This window comes from Oculina patagonica, chromosome 6 (assembly GCF_052425735.1).
Source record: "Oculina patagonica isolate OP01 chromosome 6, crgOcupat, whole genome shotgun sequence".
NCBI lineage: Eukaryota > Metazoa > Cnidaria > Anthozoa > Scleractinia > Oculinidae > Oculina > Oculina patagonica.
In genome coordinates, this window is record NC_135763.1 from 9,851,270 (window position 1) to 9,871,002 (window position 19,733).

General features: G+C 40.5%; 1 protein-coding gene and 1 non-coding gene across 6 annotated transcripts in view; both read right to left on the reverse strand.

The window, feature by feature from the left end:
* LOC144656990 (uncharacterized) overlaps window positions 1-19,733 on the reverse strand; it is a 38,871-nt gene that overhangs the window by 6,423 nt on the left and 12,715 nt on the right. For 2 of the 5 annotated variants that reach the window (XM_078517259.1, XM_078517257.1), the window contains one exon: window positions 9-1,241. In XM_078517259.1, coding sequence (XP_078373385.1) covers window positions 9-1,193 — 1,185 coding nt within the window. In that variant the 5' untranslated portion in view covers window positions 1,194-1,241. Of the gene's footprint in view, window positions 1-8; window positions 1,242-5,009; window positions 5,518-6,145; window positions 6,968-19,532; window positions 19,653-19,733 lie in introns of those variants that run through there. The other 3 variants (XM_078517258.1, XM_078517261.1, XM_078517260.1) reach the window with 3 other exon arrangements.
* Window positions 11,809-11,880, reverse strand: Trnaa-ggc (transfer RNA alanine (anticodon GGC)). Its single transcript has one exon. It is a non-coding gene; the product is annotated as a tRNA-Ala (tRNA).

The window sequence follows — 19,733 nt, forward strand, 5'->3', positions numbered from 1 at the left end:
TAACTCACCTCATGGCGATGTTCTTGCCCATTTACCATTCTTACAGCGGGTGAACCCAATTCGCCTGGGGGACAAAACGGCTCGCGACGATAGCTCTCCGATGAACCCATCGAATAAGAAGATAAAGAGTTCAGTTTATGATTCTCCACTTTGTACGGGGTGATAGGTGAAGGATCCTGGTGAGTTCTTTCCTCAATTTGGTAGGCTGAGTCTCTTCCACTTTCAACTGCTCTGCACAAATGATCTGGTGATCTCTTGGTGTTCTGTAAAAAAGTGCGTTTGCCAGCACCTGTAACGCCCATTTCTGGATGTTCGTGTACTAATGTTTGATTAGAAAGCGGGCGTTGACACATCCGAGGATCGCAACCCTTGTAGTGCCAGGTGGGCGGGCACATCTGTTTTAGGCTAGCCTCATCTTTCCTTTGTAATTCATTTTTAATTTGTACTGCAAAATACGGAACCGAATTTGAATCATGATTGCAAGTGTCTTTTTGAAAACACACATGTCCGTTGGAATATTGTTGGCGTTCTGCTGGAAAATGTTGGCAGCGATCTGGGCGTGATTGCGATTCTTCAGAATAAAATGGTCGCGCCCTAGCCTCACAGCTTTGACAGCCAACCGTATTGGGAGGTAAGCCTGTTCTGTCGTTGTCCATTCTTGGAAAGTTTTCACCAGGACAAGGAAGATTCACGACTGTTTCACGATGTCTTTCTGTTGCTTCTCTGTTGGTAGAAATGTTCTGTTTCTGCCTCTTGATGTCTGGATTAATGCAATTGCCATGCATTGTCTTTTGACTCCATTCATCATTTACCTCCCTGCCTATGTCAACAGAGTTACGAGCAACCTGTTGAAAATCTGTGCATCGCAAACAGTGGGAGCCACACAAATCGGGTTTTAATAATGTTTTATCCGCTGTTTGTTGATACGGCAAACTACAGGTGGTACTTTGAGCACGTAGAATTGAATTCCCGGGCGGTTGAAGCAGTTTCAGAAGAACCGCTCTGCTCTGAACTCTCTCACTTTCCTTTCCGTCGTGATCAGACACAGGTTGGTGAGAACGGTTGGATAAACCCGACGAGTTGCAGCCATGTGGCTCATCTCTTCTGATTGGATTATTTGATATGCTCCCGTGATGCCGGTGGCTCGACAGTTGAGAGATTGAAACACCATTCTGGCTAATTGTATCGTTCATTGCTCTTTCTTTAGGCTATTGTCCATGTTTCCTCTTTTCAGCTAAACCCTGAAATAAAATTCGAAAAGTTAGTTCAAAACATCAACCCGAGTTTTAATTTCAGTGGTGGGTGGAGTGGGCAGTGGATGCACTCGAGTTTTCTATTGTCGAGGGCCAGCTGGGATAATTTGTGCAGTGTTTTGGGAGCAAGAAGACAAATACCTCCCTCTTTGCACCAAAACAAAAAACAAATGGGTGACAGCAAATTGTTAGGTCAGCCTGACAAAATGGTGGGAAACCCCGCAATGGACTTAGCTTCTCATCCAGGGGAAGCAGCAATACTCTTAGTCACTCCTTGCTACATAAAATTTGGCAATGCGGGGTGCTTTGGCCCGAGCACAGTAATTAATTTCTCCTGACAGCAGTAGCCATTGTATTATCGGGTAGATGAGCGGCAAGAAGAAACAAATCGTCAAGTCGGTATCGCGACTTAATTCTAAGAACTAACAGTAAAATAAATCGAAGTCAAACGGTGAGGAGACTCAATCTATCAAGACAAAGTTAATTAATCAATAGTCGCTCACTGACTACATCTCTAAACGCAGAAAAATCCTACTGAGATTTTTAATCATCTTTGCGTTCCTATAAATGCAAAAGATGAATTCAGCTTTAAACGGAAAAGCCAGATGGCTAATAGATCGTTTTCAGCCATTTTTTCTTCTTTTGTGTTCATGCTAAACTGCCCTCCAAGCCTCGTCAGCGTATACAAAATACAAAAGAAAAACAAGAATAATAAACAGTATGAGAAAGGTCTATTGGTACCACCGCGTTAATTTCTGTAGAATGAATCGATGAAAAGCATTGCTACTTTCCCTGGATGGAAGCCTAAAGTCTGCTATAGATTACCAACAAGAAAAAATCTTATACCAAGACAAGTTCTCTGTTTAATTTGAGTCCTCTCAAAATTGCACTTTATGACATTTGTTCCAGTTTCGTTCAATGTAAAATGGAATTTATTTCCCTGAACATACGTTAGCGAACGAACTCAAATTTCTGCTTCGAGTGCCAATACAATATTAAATTCGCAGGCGGGGAGAATTAAGATATTCATCAGCAAGTCTAGGGGTTATTGCCTTAATATACCAAGAAATTCTCAGAACAGCCATTTAAAGAAATTTATAACAATCAGTATGGATGACTTAAATATTTTGAGCTTCGAATCTTGAGGGTTAAAAGCTCGTTTTTAAAGTATAGCTTTTCTATCAGTTTTACACATTAATTTAGTTCTCAAAAATGATCAAAGCCTAATTTCTCCTACCACATTTTCAACCATACAGTTTCGATACAGTTGATGAGAAAAAGGAAACCATCAGCAAGGAATGGCACGTCTAAATGTTTCACCCTCGAAGGAACGCTGGAATATTAGCTCAAACTCAAGTGAATTTTGGAAAATGTTTTCTAAATTTAGAGACCCTAACAAAATGACATCACTACTAATAATGTTTTCATGTGATTAAGAATAATGATAATGATAGATAAAGCGTAATTGAGTGTTCTCTTACGTAACTGAGCAACATTGTGCAGATATTGCTATTTTATGAAAAGCAGCTACAATAGCTTTGTTAATTGGCAAAGTGAGCCGCCAACACAAAGCCAGAGCTACAAGAAAAAACAGGCGCGATTAGCACCCAGACATGCTTTAAAGGCCTTTGTTTAATTTCCCTTTGAAACGTTGTTCTCGTGCTGTTAATACAGTATTATCTTTTAGCAGTTTTATTTTAATAAAAGCGCTCACTTGGTATGTAGACCAGTTGGCGGTTTTGGCCTTGGCTGCCTTGGCCTTAGTGTAAATGGGATGCCAAATAATTTCCATAAAATTTGATTTCTGACTTATATTCACAATAAAGAGTCTGAACATTTCCCGTAGCCTCTATATTGACGCGCTTTCCAGCCAGAATAAACCTTGAACCTCCATCAAAAATACGCAAAAATAGAGCCTGAAAGTAAAAATATAAAGAAAGAACAAGATGAAGAATCCTGCTGAAGTTGTAATAGGTTTTAGTTCCGCTACCCTCAGAAAATGAATTTCCAACTTTGCATAACTGGGGGTAGCATTTTCGCTGCCCACCAAACGAGCATAGCTAACAAATTGGTACCTGGACAAACTTTCACGATAAGCAAACGATACGAGAAAACGAACTTTCACTTCTTCAATATTCAACCAAGCATACCGATACTTTATGGTTGTGCTAATTTAAACCTCTCTTGTCATTGATAGAGAAGCAGTTTCTAGTTGTTCCTCGTTACACAAGGGGTAAAAATTTGACGTGGCATCATTTTCAATATCAGCACCGATAGAATGAGTCAGTAGTTTTAAGTTTTTCCGCTACGAATATTTACTTGCAAGGAATGAATATTTGACGAGGAAAAGCAACAACAAACCAGAATAAGACTAGAATAATTGTCACCCTTCCAGAAAAGGAGACTTTGTTAGTAGGAAACAGGGAGACTGAATGTTGGTTTAATTTCTTTTCAGCCTTTCGTTTTTGTATTGACTGAAGACCATTCGGGCGCCACAACGGATTTTTTAAGTAACGGGTACAGAGACCAGCCCAGATTCATGCATTACCGGAAAATTTGGGCAACTGATTCAGACACGACGAGTCAAACAAATGCACATTTGTTATGTAAGGTGTTAACCACCAGATATGGAATTTAGTTTTAGATTCGACATCGAACTGACACTCGCCTCACATCACAGGCTGTTATTGGTCTTGAACAGGACGGCACGCGCGCGATAAAAACTTGTATTTGGCAAGTAACGTCTGCCACAGATTGTGCAACACTTCAAAGAGCAAACAAACTTTTGTCGTTTTGTCTGTCAAGTTCTTTGAAGCGGAACCTGTGCTTCGAAGGGAAGTGAAATAGAATTCAATACGGCGGCATCTTCTGCCTTCATGCTTATTTCCATCGTTTTCATACCACTGAGCTCTAAAGATTTATTATAGACTTCTGGCGGTGTACAGTTATATCTCGCCCTTACGACTTAGTTTACCGGAGATAATTTTCGTATCGTACCATAAGCTGTCTCTCTTATGATATTTGCATCGAATAAATAAATTGAGTTGTATTCAAATAAGTCGCATATCAAAGTTGGTTATTTCAGCTGGGGAAATTATGGGATTGAACCGTCGACTAAAGAGTGGGACAGTGATTTAATTACTTCGTTTCTCCGACGGATATTGAGTCTGTGATTTATTATCGGGAAAGCAGTTTTGCTTGACTGAGATTTTATCACAGCGAGTTCGCTTACATCACTTCGGCCGGACCTTACATGAAAAGTTATTTCATCCCATGTCAACCTATCCGTCATCAATCAAAAGTTGGAGTCGTAGTTCGAACAAGTGTTTTAATCGTGTGTTATTTTCTTCTCATCAACAAAAACTGACCAAAAGCGGCTAAGTATAATATATTCTTTATTGTCGATTAGCAAATTTATGCAGCGTCTTCCAGACGCCCGGTAATTTAAAGCATTTTTACCAATGGAAGTTACGAGCCGGCGAAATTAAAGACAACGAAAAAAATAAGGCCAATATTATTCTAATCTGTCCCTTTTACCTATGTTAAAGAGATTCCGAGACATTCAAAGTTCTAGTTTTGGCGGTCCGGTTGTTCTGGAGTCCGTAACACAAAACATCTTTTCGCAAATTGATACCTAATTTGTTATTCATCGGAAGGTTCAAAAACGTGGTCTTCCTTGTGACGCATTCCCTTGTTCAACATATTGTATATGTATAGCGACGCTCCCTCCCCCTCCCCCCAAAGCAGTCGACCTACCTTAATTCGTTTAGGAGAGAATGCGTAGCGTTGAACACGATGACTCTGTCCCTCGATTTACCAAGTGCGATAACATTTAGATTTTACGCCCATAACGACATGTTAGCAAACCTAGATCCCAGCACTGTGGTTTTTCCGTCTTGCTCTATGAGCCGTGTTTTGTCTTAAAGATATTCAAATGAACTTCCTTGATAGAAACGTTCATTGGTTATCAGTTGCAAACTAGCCGGGGGTAAAATTGTCACGTGGTTGCTACAACAACAACTGAGCGAAATTTGCTCAAATAACGACCGAAATTTCCAATTTACTCTCGCTAAACAAACAGAATGATAACTTTTTGCCTAATAGCTACTTCGCGTGGTACTATTTTCTCGAAAATGAGCTTTCAGTTCGGGAACATTCCGCAATAGAAGGTTATTACTGTCTAGGTCTTGCCCTCAGAACAATAACTTTTTTCTATTTGTCCATTTGTTAGGACCGTATAACAAAAGACTTTCAGCACGAGATAACACTGCAGTTTTAAAAGCTATTCATAAATTGCATTTTGAAACCAAGCAGAGCTCGGCGCGTAGTGAGATGTATTTTCTCCTCGACAGGAGAGCTTTCTTGCCTTTCAATTTGAGTTTTCTGAAATTTAAACAGGTGCTAGTGGGAGACACAAGGCAGTAGCCATGAAAAGACGAACCCATTGTCTACGGCCTGCCTTTGAATGATTCATGAAAAGTGGCAAATTGCCTAAACAATTCTATGTCCTCTTTATCATTACGTGGGCCATCCAATGTCTAGAAATTGAACTTTTCTCTTTTGTCTTTTTTACCGACAGAACATGCATCGCTATCACTAAGTTATGGCTTGGGATAGCTATAATAGTTAACATATCGGCTTTCTAACGGTTTATTTGTTTCAGCGCCATTGAAATGCATTCAAACAAAAAAGTCTTCTAATTACTTTTCGCCGACTCGAAACATACGTAATTATCGGTGGCTCTTAAACGGGAGACATATCGCGTCGAATGTATTGTGTAGAAGCCGGTCACATATTAGATCTAAGAGTCAAAAGTTTGTTTTGTCTTCTAACCCATAGAGCAAGACAACTAGCATATGGTTTAGGTGCGACATTAATGTTATTTGACTAACCTTCCTCGGGTATTCGGCGCAGAGAAACCAATAAAAATATTAATATGCGTCTCAAATCCCGGCGTCACCCAGCCCAAGTATACGTTTGCTGCGAATTGAAGAAAATACGGCAAAAAATTTCACGGCCATGTGATATCACTTTAAGCTGTCTTAAAACAAGGATTTGTCGCGGAGTGGCTATGAAAGTGGGACTCAGAGATGTTAAATTTAGCTGGTACCCGCTACTAGCTGCCTAGAGGCAAAAGTGTAAAGCCAGCCCTTTCACTCATTGCCACGCGATCGCACCAGCATATATGCGCTTTAACTTTTTATTTATTCTCTTCTTCCAGTTTCTTGCCTGAAATCACTACGGTTACTTTAGATAGGACTTTGTTCACCTGTTTTGTAGAAACAGACACCACTGGAAATACTTTTGTTATGAATTATTACAAGTTCGCTGCGGGCAACCTTTTAATTCCTGCATGAATTGGTCGAGAATAAATTACATCTTCGAGATAATAAGTTGCGTTTGATAACACGCGAGATTCGTTTCCTTCTTTTTTCACGTTTGCCAGCCGAGATAAACGCCTAAGAGCCGTATAAGTAGAGCTATATTTTGGGAGCTTTTAGGTTTAGTCAAGCTCAACAGCACGGAACACAGGCGGGAAATTAGACAGACGATTCTGACGGTGTGGGTTCTTGGATCAGTTTCTACGGATTTCAAAGACTGCTTTATTGTTGTTTTGAATATTGTAATGTCTGCGCGATCTCCATGGGACAAATTTTAATTTGTCTCTTTTAGAACCTTGCATTGCTTTTTTAATTTGTTGTCACGCACATTGTCATATGCTAATTTAAAATAACAAAGTGTTAATTTTAGTGTCTGGTTTAGTGACTGAAATAGTTTACCCGAAGTGGCGAACATTGCCGAGGATCTTACGACGGCAATGCGAAGATTTCTCCCGCTGTGATTTTCAGTTATGTTTCGATTCTTCTGCGAGGTTTTCGATCACAAGGCTAAAAAAATTTTTTCGCATTTATTATGCTCTTTACATTTTGGCAACCAAACAGTGTCAACAGCCAAACATTTGATTGATAAATGACGTAAGTACCAGCTGAAAGAGCCAAAAATAGACCCTTTTGTTGTTAGTGGTGTAGATCGAACCGTCAATTTGAAAACAGCATTGCCATTTTCTTTCGCGCGGAAGCTGTGAGAATTAACGAGCCATTAGTACAGTAAAACCTGCGCTTCACGCCTTACGACCAACTGGTTATAGGGTAACCGTGACCTTCTTTTAAGCTCGAACAAAAGCTCAGTTAGTAATTTCGTTATTCAAGAGCCCCTCAAATGTGACCACCCCCGCTCTTACGAAGTCTTTGGTGGTTCTACTGTATTAACTTGGTGGCCCTATTGAAGGCTTTCTTAAATGAGAAAATGACAGACCTTACTTTTGTTTGAGCTATTAGAGAGTGGGCGTTCAAAAGATGTGTCGTAAGGCGGGGCTTTTTTGTTCTGTTTTCTAACAAAAGAATCGAAGTTTATCGTTTTGGCTGAATCGTGTTTGTCGTTTCAGTATCATCTGCATGCTGACTTATTCTTTCACAAAGTCACTGCTATTAGAGGAGGTGTATCTGAAAATATTTCTGAGACATCTAAGCCCGCAGTCGGACAAACAACATTCTCGTACTAGAGGAAAGGTATAAGGAACTCTTTTACACCCCTATATGAACACCATAACACCGCATCACCACAAGAAAATATGACGGAACACCGTCATCGCAATATTTATTTTTATATCCCATGAATTGAACGTCAGCACATGATATAAGACACATGATATATTTACCTCAATTTTTTTTATACAGCGGACATCTTTATCACCAAGATCCGAGTTACTTATCGATGAAAACGGCTTGGGGTTGCACGCTAAAGCGTATTAACGATTAACTAGTCAATATTTGTCTGTATTCTGTTTCAAATTAAACATATGGGATGCGCTTTTAGTTCTAGCAAGTATCAGACAAAAAATCGAAACACTGCCAATAATTTGGTTTCACCGAACACTGTAGGTTTAAAAACACAAACATCGCACACCGTAGGGTTTGAGATCACCGCAACACCACATAAAAAATTGCTAACACCACAACACCGCAAATCTCCGTGTCCAGCTCTTTAAGGCTGCAAATTTCCATTGATGCCCGGCGAATTTTCTTTTCGAAAGCTTTCTAGCAAAGATCCAAAGTCTAACAGCATCTAAGTCATCAATAGGATTAACTTCTTCACTGGCAGAATAACCCGCGTGGCCAGGCTGGCCTCGCGTCTTGGATTACGCCACTCGCGAGCGCGCACTCTTGGATCGTTTTCACCCCAGGAAAAATAGAGAGAAGAAGTCCCAAATGAACCTATTAAATGAATTAGCTGGCCACGAGCCTCCTGCCGGCTGCAGCTCAGTCGTTAGAATGTTCGACCGGTGCGGAGGCTCACGGGTTCGACTTCCGTATCGGTAGGAGACCCAGAATTTAAATTTTCTTTGTCCTACGCTCGTGATAAATTTTAAGTAACTTACTACAAAAAAAGAAAAGAATTGTTCATCTACCTTATTATTTTTGAAACACTGAAGTTCTTTTCTAGGGAAAAGCAAAACAAAATCAAGTTCATCCTACCTTATTTCCTTGGCGATCTCTCTTTGATAAGCGCGAAGCGTGATCGAAACACCTAGGAACAAGTTAATATCTCGCTTATAGTCCTCATCCAGTGATGTCACGCGTTAAATGGTGATGTCATGAGTAAGCGGAGAGGAAACGCCTGGGTACTAAACTTAGTCAATTTCTTTTCTCTAACAGAATCAACCTTGTACCTAAGGCGCTACAAAAAGCATACGAAAAGCGCTTTGGGACGAGGCTGAAAATAGAATAAAAAATCCCCCTAAAAAAAAACACGTAAACTTTGAAACAGTCTCTATGTTTCCTTTATTTTAATATTGTCGAGGAAGAGGAGAACGTGACGGAGCTAAGCTACGAATGTCAAGGAACACATAACAAAAATTTCAATCTTAGCTAAGCTTGTTTCCTTGTAGTGCCCAATTATAATTTTGGGTGCATGGATAGAGGACGTCACAACTAGGCCTTTGTTGCTCCATTCTGCTAGTTATTTTTCCTATAGCCAATTGTAAATAGTGCAGGTTTCGTTTTTGATTTCATAGAGATTGTAAAAAGGTTCTTATTTTTGTATTTTTGTAATGCGCATTTGATTATTTTATAGAAAATGCGCAATGTAAATATTAAATATTATTATTATTATAATCTTGGCACAATTGGAGCAAACTGGCGTAATTTTTTAAAAAAAGCACTTCTCAAGCATAAAAGAATTGAAGCCGATAAAACTTTCATTCTTGCTTTTAGTGCCTCAAAATAATTGCAAGTTGTTGTTACTTGTTTCAGTTAATTTAGGAACTACCAGTACGGAAAGTTTTTCCAATTGCCTATTATCAAACCTCTTTCTCTTTCCTCGCGAGTGGGTGGCTCAATTAACAACTACTGCCAGACCAAAACAATTTCCTATTTGAAAAATCTTGCTCAACATTGTAATTACATGTATTAACTTTTGAATTATCTTTTTGCAGTTATGTACAAAGAAACGTCATTTTGTGAGCATAATTTTGGAGCTGTTTAGGAGCATAATTTTGGAACTTCCGCAAAGTTTTCGGCACAATGGAATTATTGAGAGCAGTGCTTGCAGTATAATCTGTCACAAGATATGCCAAGCCCTGAACACAACGACGTCCGGTCAAGATTTAGAAAAAGCGAACTTCGCAATCTGGTAGTCTAACGCACCCCCCTTCGTTTTCTTTCTTCCCAAGTAAACGTACTCGTTATTACAAGAAATTTTTGCGACACGTTTATTTCGCGATTTCGGAGATCGGATATTTCGTAACACTTCTGACAATTTCGTGATTTTGCTAAAAATGTTGTATTCAAAATCACTTTAATTTCGCGATTTTACCAATAATGTTACAAGTTTGACTTTTTTCTTGACAATGCCGGTGAGATCAGACGCTTTACAAGATTCCTTTTTAAAGTGCGCCGGGCGCAGATGTCTTCGTAACTGTAAGACGCACATTTCTGACGACCACCATTTATACAAGGAAGTTAAAAGATACAAGTAGAGACAACGGTGAAAATGGATACATTAATTGGAATTTACAGGGGCATTTTCCACAAAGTGGCTCCCACTGATTCCAGATTGAATTGGAGGGAGGAAAACCGGAGAACCCGAAGAAAAACTCTCGGGGTAAAGACGAGAACCAACAACAAACTCAACCCACACTGGTATGACGCCGGGTCCGGAAATCGAACGCGGGTCACATTGGAGGTAGGCGAGCGTTCTCACTGCTGCGCCATCCCTGCTCCCTGCAATTACATCCACATTCATACATCCACAACTAACGTTGATTAGTGGAATGTTTAAGTTTAAAGAACCAGTGAATGGACAGTTTGATCAAAGTGTTGCTTGGACATGGAAGGTAGCAGTGATTATGAACTTCCTTTTCGATTCAGGACGTTTAATACGAAATAAATTCATCCTTTCTTTAATTATGGACACGATGACGGTCACCCAGTTTCGCGCCATCTTATCTTTGCCACACTTATTTTTCGCGATATTTTTCAGAGATTTGAAGGTAACATTGTACACTGCAACTACTATTCCCTGACTATTCGTGACAACACTCCTTTAACTGACATGAACTGAGGCCAACGAGAACATTCGACCGCGCCAAGGATTTGAAGGTAATATTGTACACTGCAGCTACTATTCGTGACAAAACTCCTTTAACTGAGGCCAACAAAATAAGAAAATGCTACAGTAATTTTTCGCTCCGCCTCGGCCAGCTTTTGCATCTTTTTGGGCGGCTATATATATGATAATGCAAATGCGGCCTTACACTACTGAAGACCTGAAAAAAAAATTTTCAGGCTCTGAGCGGGAGTCGAACCCACGACCTTTGCGTTGCCAGTGCAATGCTCTACCACTGAGCTATCAAAGCCACATGAGAGCGGTCGTATATGGGTAATCCCTTTATGGTGGACATGATACTCGGCCCAAATATATGTGAAATAAATGAATGTGTGTCCAGCAGTAGCAATGAAATATATATATGATAATGCAAATGCGGCCTTACACTACTGAAGACCTGAAAAAAAAATTTTCAGGCTCTGAGCGGGAGTCGAACCCACGACCTTTGCGTTGCCAGTGCAATGCTCTACCACTGAGCTATCAAAGCCACATGAGAGCGGTCGTATATGGGTAATCCCTTTATGGTGGACATGATACTCGGCCCAAGTATATGTGAAATAAATGAATGTGTGTCCAGCAGTAGCAATGAAATATATATATGATAATGCAAATGCGGCCTTACACTACTGAAGACCTGAAAAAAAAATTTTCAGGCTCTGAGCGGGAGTCGAACCCACGACCTTTGCGTTGCCAGTGCAATGCTCTACCACTGAGCTATCAAAGCCACATGAGAGCGGTCGTATATGGGTAATCCCTTTATGGTGGACATGATACTCGGCCCAAGTATATGTGAAATAAATGAATGTGTGTCCAGCAGTAGCAATGAAATATATATATGATAATGCAAATGCGGCCTTACACTACTGAAGACCTAAAAAAAAAATTTTCATGCTCTGAGCGGGAGTCGAACCCACGACCTTTGCGTTGCCAGTGCAATGCTCTACCACTGAGCTATCAAAGCCACATGAGAGCGGTCGTATATGGGTAATCCCTTTATGGTGGACATGATACTCGGCCCAAGTATATGTGAAATAAATGAATGTGTGTCCAGCAGTAGCAATGAAATATATATATGATAATGCAAATGCGGCCTTACACTACTGAAGACCTGAAAAAAAAAATTTTCAGGCTCTGAGCGGGAGTCGAACCCACGACCTTTGCGTTGCCAGTGCAATGCTCTACCACTGAGCTATCAAAGCCACATGAGAGCGGTCGTATATGGGTAATCCCTTTATGGTGGACATGATACTCGGCCCAAGTATATGTGAAATAAATGAATGTGTGTCCAGCAGTAGCAATGAAATATATATATGATAATGCAAATGCGGCCTTACACTACTGAAGACCTGAAAAAAAAATTTTCAGGCTCTGAGCGGGAGTCGAACCCACGACCTTTGCGTTGCCAGTGCAATGCTCTACCACTGAGCTATCAAAGCCACATGAGAGCGGTCGTATATGGGTAATCCCTTTATGGTGGACATGATACTCGGCCCAAGTATATGTGAAATAAATGAAGTGTGTCCAGCAGTAGCAATGAAAAATATGATAATGCAAATGCGGCCTTACACTACTGAAGACCTGAAAAAAATTTTCAGCTCTGAGCGGAGTGAACCCACGACCTTTGCGTTGCCAGTGCAATGCTCTACCACTGAGCTATCAAAGCCACATGAGAGCGGTCGTATATGGGTAATCCCTTTATGGTGGACATGATACTCGGCCCAAGTATATGTGAAATAAATGAATGTGTGTCCAGCAGTAGCAATGAAATATATATATGATAATGCAAATGCGGCCTTACACTACTGAAGACCTGAAAAAAAAATTTTCAGGCTCTGAGCGGGAGTCGAACCCACGACCTTTGCGTTGCCAGTGCAATGCTCTACCACTGAGCTATCAAAGCCACATGAGAGCGGTCGTATATGGGTAATCCCTTTATGGTGGACATGATACTCGGCCCAAGTATATGTGAAATAAATGAATGTGTGTCCAGCAGTAGCAATGAAATATATATATGATAATGCAAATGCGGCCTTACACTACTGAAGACCTGAAAAAAAAATTTTCAGGCTCTGAGCGGGAGTCGAACCCACGACCTTTGCGTTGCCAGTGCAATGCTCTACCACTGAGCTATCAAAGCCACATGAGAGCGGTCGTATATGGGTAATCCCTTTATGGTGGACATGATACTCGGCCCAAGTATATGTGAAATAAATGAATGTGTGTCCAGCAGTAGCAATGAAATATATATATGATAATGCAAATGCGGCCTTACACTACTGAAGACCTGAAAAAAAAATTTTCAGGCTCTGAGCGGGAGTCGAACCCACGACCTTTGCGTTGCCAGTGCAATGCTCTACCACTGAGCTATCAAAGCCACATGAGAGCGGTCGTATATGGGTAATCCCTTTATGGTGGACATGATACTCGGCCCAAGTATATGTGAAATAAATGAATGTGTGTCCAGCAGTAGCAATGAAATATATATATGATAATGCAAATGCGGCCTTACACTACTGAAGACCTGAAAAAAAAATTTTCAGGCTCTGAGCGGGAGTCGAACCCACGACCTTTGCGTTGCCAGTGCAATGCTCTACCACTGAGCTATCAAAGCCACATGAGAGCGGTCGTATATGGGTAATCCCTTTATGGTGGACATGATACTCGGCCCAAGTATATGTGAAATAAATGAATGTGTGTCCAGCAGTAGCAATGAAATATATATATGATAATGCAAATGCGGCCTTACACTACTGAAGACCTGAAAAAAAAAATTTTCAGGCTCTGAGCGGGAGTCGAACCCACGACCTTTGCGTTGCCAGTGCAATGCTCTACCACTGAGCTATCAAAGCCACATGAGAGCGGTCGTATATGGGTAATCCCTTTATGGTGGACATGATACTCGGCCCAAGTATATGTGAAATAAATGAATTGTGTCCAGCAGTAGCAATGAAATATATATATGATAATGCAAATGCGGCCTTACACTACTGAAGACCTGAAAAAAAAATTTTCAGGCTCTGAGCGGGAGTCGAACCCACGACCTTTGCGTTGCCAGTGCAATGCTCTACCACTGAGCTATCAAAGCCACATGAGAGCGGTCGTATATGGGTAATCCCTTTATGGTGGACATGATACTCGGCCCAAGTATATGTGAAATAAATGAATGTGTCCAGCAGTAGCAATGAAATATATATAGATAAGCAAATGCGGCCTTACACTACTGAAGACCTAAAAAAAATTTTCAGCTCGAGCGGGAGTCGAACCCACGACCTTTGCGTTGCCAGTGCAATGCTCTACCACTAGCTACAAAGCCAAGGAGTACAGTGGACAGAATCGGCCCAAGTAAGTGAAATAAAGAAGTGTCCAGCAGTAGCAAGAAAAAAAGATAATGCAAATGCGGCCACACACTGAAGAGAAAAAAAAATTTTCAGGCTTGAGGGGAGTCGAACCCACGACTTTGCGTTGCCAGTGCAATGCTCTACCACTGAGCTATCAAAGCCAATGAGAGCGGTCGTATATGGTAATCCCTTTAGGTGGACATGATTCGGCCAAGTATAGTGAAATAAATGAAGTGTGTCCAGCAGTAGCAAGAAAAATATATGATGAACGGCACACAAAGAAAAAAAAATTTTCAGGCTCTGAGGGGAGTCGAACCCACGACTTTGCGTTGCCAGTGCAATGCTCTACCACTGAGCTATCAAAGCCAATGAGAGCGGTGTATATGGGTAATCCTTTATGGTGGACATGATACTCGGCCCAAGTATATGTGAAATAAATGAATGTGTGTCCAGCAGTAGCAATGAAATATATATATGATAATGCAAATGCGGCCTTACACTACTGAAGACCTGAAAAAAAATTTTCAGGCTCTGAGCGGGAGTCGAACCCACGACCTTTGCGTTGCCAGTGCAATGCTCTACCACTGAGCTATCAAAGCCACATGAGAGCGGTCGTATATGGGTAATCCCTTTATGGTGGACATGATACTCGGCCCAAGTATATGTGAAATAAATGAATGTGTGTCCAGCAGTAGCAATGAAATATATATATGATAATGCAAATGCGGCCTTACACTACTGAAGACCTGAAAAAAAAAATTTTCAGGCTCTGAGCGGGAGTCGAACCCACGACCTTTGCGTTGCCAGTGCAATGCTCTACCACTGAGCTATCAAAGCCACATGAGAGCGGTCGTATATGGGTAATCCCTTTATGGTGGACATGATACTCGGCCCAAGTATATGTGAAATAAATGAATGTGTGTCCAGCAGTAGCAATGAAATATATATATGATAATGCAAATGCGGCCTTACACTACTGAAGACCTGAAAAAAAAATTTTCAGGCTCTGAGCGGGAGTCGAACCCACGACCTTTGCGTTGCCAGTGCAATGCTCTACCACTGAGCTATCAAAGCCACATGAGAGCGGTCGTATATGGGTAATCCCTTTATGGTGGACATGATACTCGGCCCAAGTATATGTGAAATAAATGAATGTGTGTCCAGCAGTAGCAATGAAATATATATATGATAATGCAAATGCGGCCTTACACTACTGAAGACCTGAATCGTATCGGCGGCTATGTTTTTCTCTTATAATCAGTTCTTGGCGGAAAAGAAGGAGAAAAAATGAGACTGTTTGCAATCTACACAAAAGCTGGCAAAATACTTAGGACAGGATTGAAAGATTTTTCATTCATCCCACTTTAGGGGTTAAAAAACGGCAGAGTTTCTAAAGTGCGTAAACACTTCACTTCAGCGCGCTTAATGGTCGACGGTCACGGCGCCATCTTATCGTCCGTGACTAAAATTGATAGGTAACAGTCCACGTGCACAGTACACAGCTTGCGAGGTAACCCGAGCCCGCAAAATGTGAAGGCAGGTCCCGTTTTGCATATGTTTCGTGCAGTCTGTCTCACGACAAAATTTCCAGAAAAGTCCCCCCCGGGGGGTGGGTACCCAAAAAAAGTTTTGTACGGGGAGGCTCCGCCCCGAGCTCTTACCCCTTACCCTTTTATATACCATTTTGACAGAAATTGTACCCCTTTCGTATACTTTTTAATGGAAAAACGTACCCCTTTCATATACCTGAAAGACATTTTCATGTAGCGCTTAATAAATTGAAATAATACAGCCATAAATTGCATCTAAAAATTACGAATGAAAAAAGTTGACACTGGCTAAAAATATTGTTTTTGGACGTTTCGGCCACTACTGTTGCCTTCTTCAGCAAGATAAAAATGCAAATGTTCAACGGCGTCCTGTTAAAGGCCCTTTTAAAAACCTAAATGACAGATTTCCATACCCTTTCGTTGCCTAAACTTCTGAAATCCCTACCCTTTTATATACCTGAAGCCTGAAAAAGGTACCCCTTTCGGGCGGAGCCTCCCCGTATAGGCCATTATAGAGAGTACCCCCCGGGGAAAAGTCCCACGAGGGCCATGGCAATGCACCGCGTAATTGTCACCCAGTGTTGCCACAACACGTTGACTGTTCTTTTGGCATTGTAGACAAGGCGTAATTTCCATAGGGTCTGCATGGATGAGGTGTAACTTCACGTTAGCTGAGAATTGGTCAAAATTTTAACTGTCAGCTGCCGGAGAAATGATGCATTTTTTAAAACTGATTGCTGAGATTTGAGATATTGAAAATTTACCGATAGCTGAAAAATTGCCAAAACTTCAACTGAAAACTGAGTTTCCAGGCGCCCTTTCCAAATTGAAGGCAACATGCCTGCATAACAGCACCTGGCCAGTCTAAGGTCTTGGAGCGAGACAAACACAACCAGTTTGGACATTTGCGAGCTGTTATGGCTAACACAATTACTGCACGCGTTTTTAGTGAAGAGTTTTCCTCCCCCTCCTCGCGCCTTCCTACAACTTCTAAACCGAATGCGAAACTTTTTCTGGGCTGATCTGGTTAAATTCTTTTCAAGCAAAGTTTTTCCAAAAAAAAGAAGAGGCAGTACGTATAAACATGAAACCTGCATGTACCTACACATTGATGACGAAACACCATTTTTTTAGTCATTGAGATTGCCAGCTAACTTGGTGGAGACAGAATCAAGATAAATTTTGCATACCGGCGATAACTGCTGAATATTTAGTGCTTACAGTACGAGAATATATGAACAGACCGTCTGAACAGGCATAGATGAAAAACGAAGCCTTAAAGTTTAAGTTTGATGTTTTGTTCGTGCATTTTATTTAGTGAATTAACGACTGTAAAATAAACAGCCATAATGCCACTGTTCTAATATTTTTTACAAGAAGGAAGCTCTTAAGGTGGCCCGCGGGTATTTATGAGGCTGAAAGTTCCTTTTTTCAAACGCGTTTTAAAACGGGAAAACGTGAAGCGATTGCTTAGATTTTTGAGAATCTGAAAGAATAAAGTTTAAGTTATATAAAGTGATAAAATTTATGGCGATCAAACGCGATTTGTTTAAGTTATGGGCGATTTTCGGAAGCCTTCGTTTTTAATAAAATGCGATTATTTTTAAAATGCCACGGTGAATTTTTTTGTAATCACCCAAAAACGCTGCCAAACAGTCAAAGTTTACTCACAACAACTTACAGAAAAATCCACTCCGTAGATTTCCTGAAAGAGCGACATCTTTATTTTGCCTTCAAAAACTGTTGTGTTATGCGTCTGTCTTGACCGTCGCATAAATGTGATACTTATAATAACCCAGTACCAGCCAGTTTTGAGGCTGATGTCACCTTAATCTTGTGTGTAAAAGTTAAAAAGATCGTGTATATACATCAAATGTTAGCAGTCAATAAAGATGGATGGTTTTCAGCTGGATTTTTGAAAATATCAAACAAATGACGTTATTTCAAATTGCGAAAAATTTGTCGATTTGTTTTGCATTTTTTTAAAGCTGCAGCTAGAACAGGATATTGCAAAGGTTTGTACCGAGTTTCAGCGTATTCCTTTCATACGGTTTGAAGAATTTCGGTCGCAGAGTCAGGTACACTTGCTTTCCAAGTTCTAATCGCTTTGTAAACCTCGCATTTCGAATGAAATTATTCTGTTGTTGTTCGAAGAGAGGTGTTACTTCCAAATTCCACACGATCTTCTGCCGTCAGGGAATACATGTGTATGAACGGTAATTGTCATTTTAGTGGTAGCTATTTCAGGCTGTGTTATTTCCAAGTGGCAGAAGATGGTGCGGAATTCGAAAGTAACAACTCTCTTCAAAAACAACAGTATAATTTCATTCGAAATGCGGGGTTTACAAAGCGACTAGAACTTGGAAAGCAGATGTACCTGACTTTCCGACCGAAATTCTTTAAACCGTATGAAAGGAATCGCTGAAACTCGGCACAAACTTTTGCAATATCCTGTTCTAGCTGCAGCTTTAAAAAAATGAAAAACAAATCGACAAATTTTTCGCAATTTGAAATAACGTCATTTGTTTGATATTTTCAAAAATTCGGCTGAAAACCATCCATCTTTATTGACTGCTAACATTTGATGTATATACACGATCTTTTTAACTTTTACACACAATATGAAGGTGACATCAGCCTCAACACTGGCTGGTACTGGGTTATTATAAGTATCACATTTATGCGACGGTCAAGACAGACGCATAACACAACAGTTTTGTTACGTTTTGTTACGTTCAGGAAATCTACGGAGTGGATTTTCCTGTAAGTTGTTGTGAGTAAACTTCAACGGTTTGGCAGCGTTTTTGGGTGATTACAAAAAAATTCACCGTGGCATTTTAAAAATAATCGCATTTTATTAAAAACGAAGGCTTCCGAAAATCGCCCATAACTTAAACAAATCACGTTTGATCGCCATAAATTTTATCACTTTATATAACTTAAGCTTTATTCTTTCAGATTCTCAAAAATCTAAGCAATCGCTTCACGTTTTCCCGTCTTAAAACGCGCTTAAAAAAGGGAACTGTCACTCTCATAAATACCCGCGGGCCACCTTAAGGAAAGCTCAATCCAGCTTGCAGAGAGTCAAACATCCTGCTATGTGTAATTCTGCACGTAAAGTTTTCTCAGTGTCGCAAGAAAAATAAGACAAGGAATACAAAATAAATATTATAACCCCGGGGGGAGGGGGGGGGGTACTCCCATATGTGGCCTATATAGGTATGTGCCGCCCGATAGGGTATGGTTTTTGAGGTTCTCGGTCCTTAAATAGGGTATCATTTTTGCTACTTTTGGCAATGGGTTCCCGCTGTGATCCTTAGATAGGGTACCTAAATTCTATTAGCTAAAATAAACGCCCAGCTAAACGAGAAAAAGATATCTGAAAACTGAATTTTCAGTTCAGGTATTAGAAAAGCGATTTTATAAAGATTTGTGTCTTGCCGTGCGCGGTTTGCCGTTATTTGGGTGGTCACGGAACGTTTCTCCTCCCCTTAAATAGGGTGTCATTTTTCGGTTTTGGGCCTTAAAAAGGGTATCAATTTTCGCTTTCTTTATCCTTAAATAGGGTCAGGGTTTAAGAACCTTGGCGGCACACCCCTATCCGAAATTTATGGGAGTACCCCCCCCCCGGGATTATAACATAAAGCTCAAAGGGTCTCGCGCTCTTGAATCTTATTTTCGTAACTCTTCAACTGTAGTTCACTAAATTAAAATACGGTACTTACATTCCGCTGATATTTTGGTGAATTCGTTACATTTGACCCACTGGGCAACCGACGAGAAATATTCTTCGCAGTTTCCTCTAAAACCACAAAGTTCAGTCGATACTTGGAGAACGTCAAACGCTATTAATAGAATAGACAAAAATTGTTTTGTATTTTGCTTCTACTGTCGATCACGGGAACGAAACGTGAACTTAGAACAGC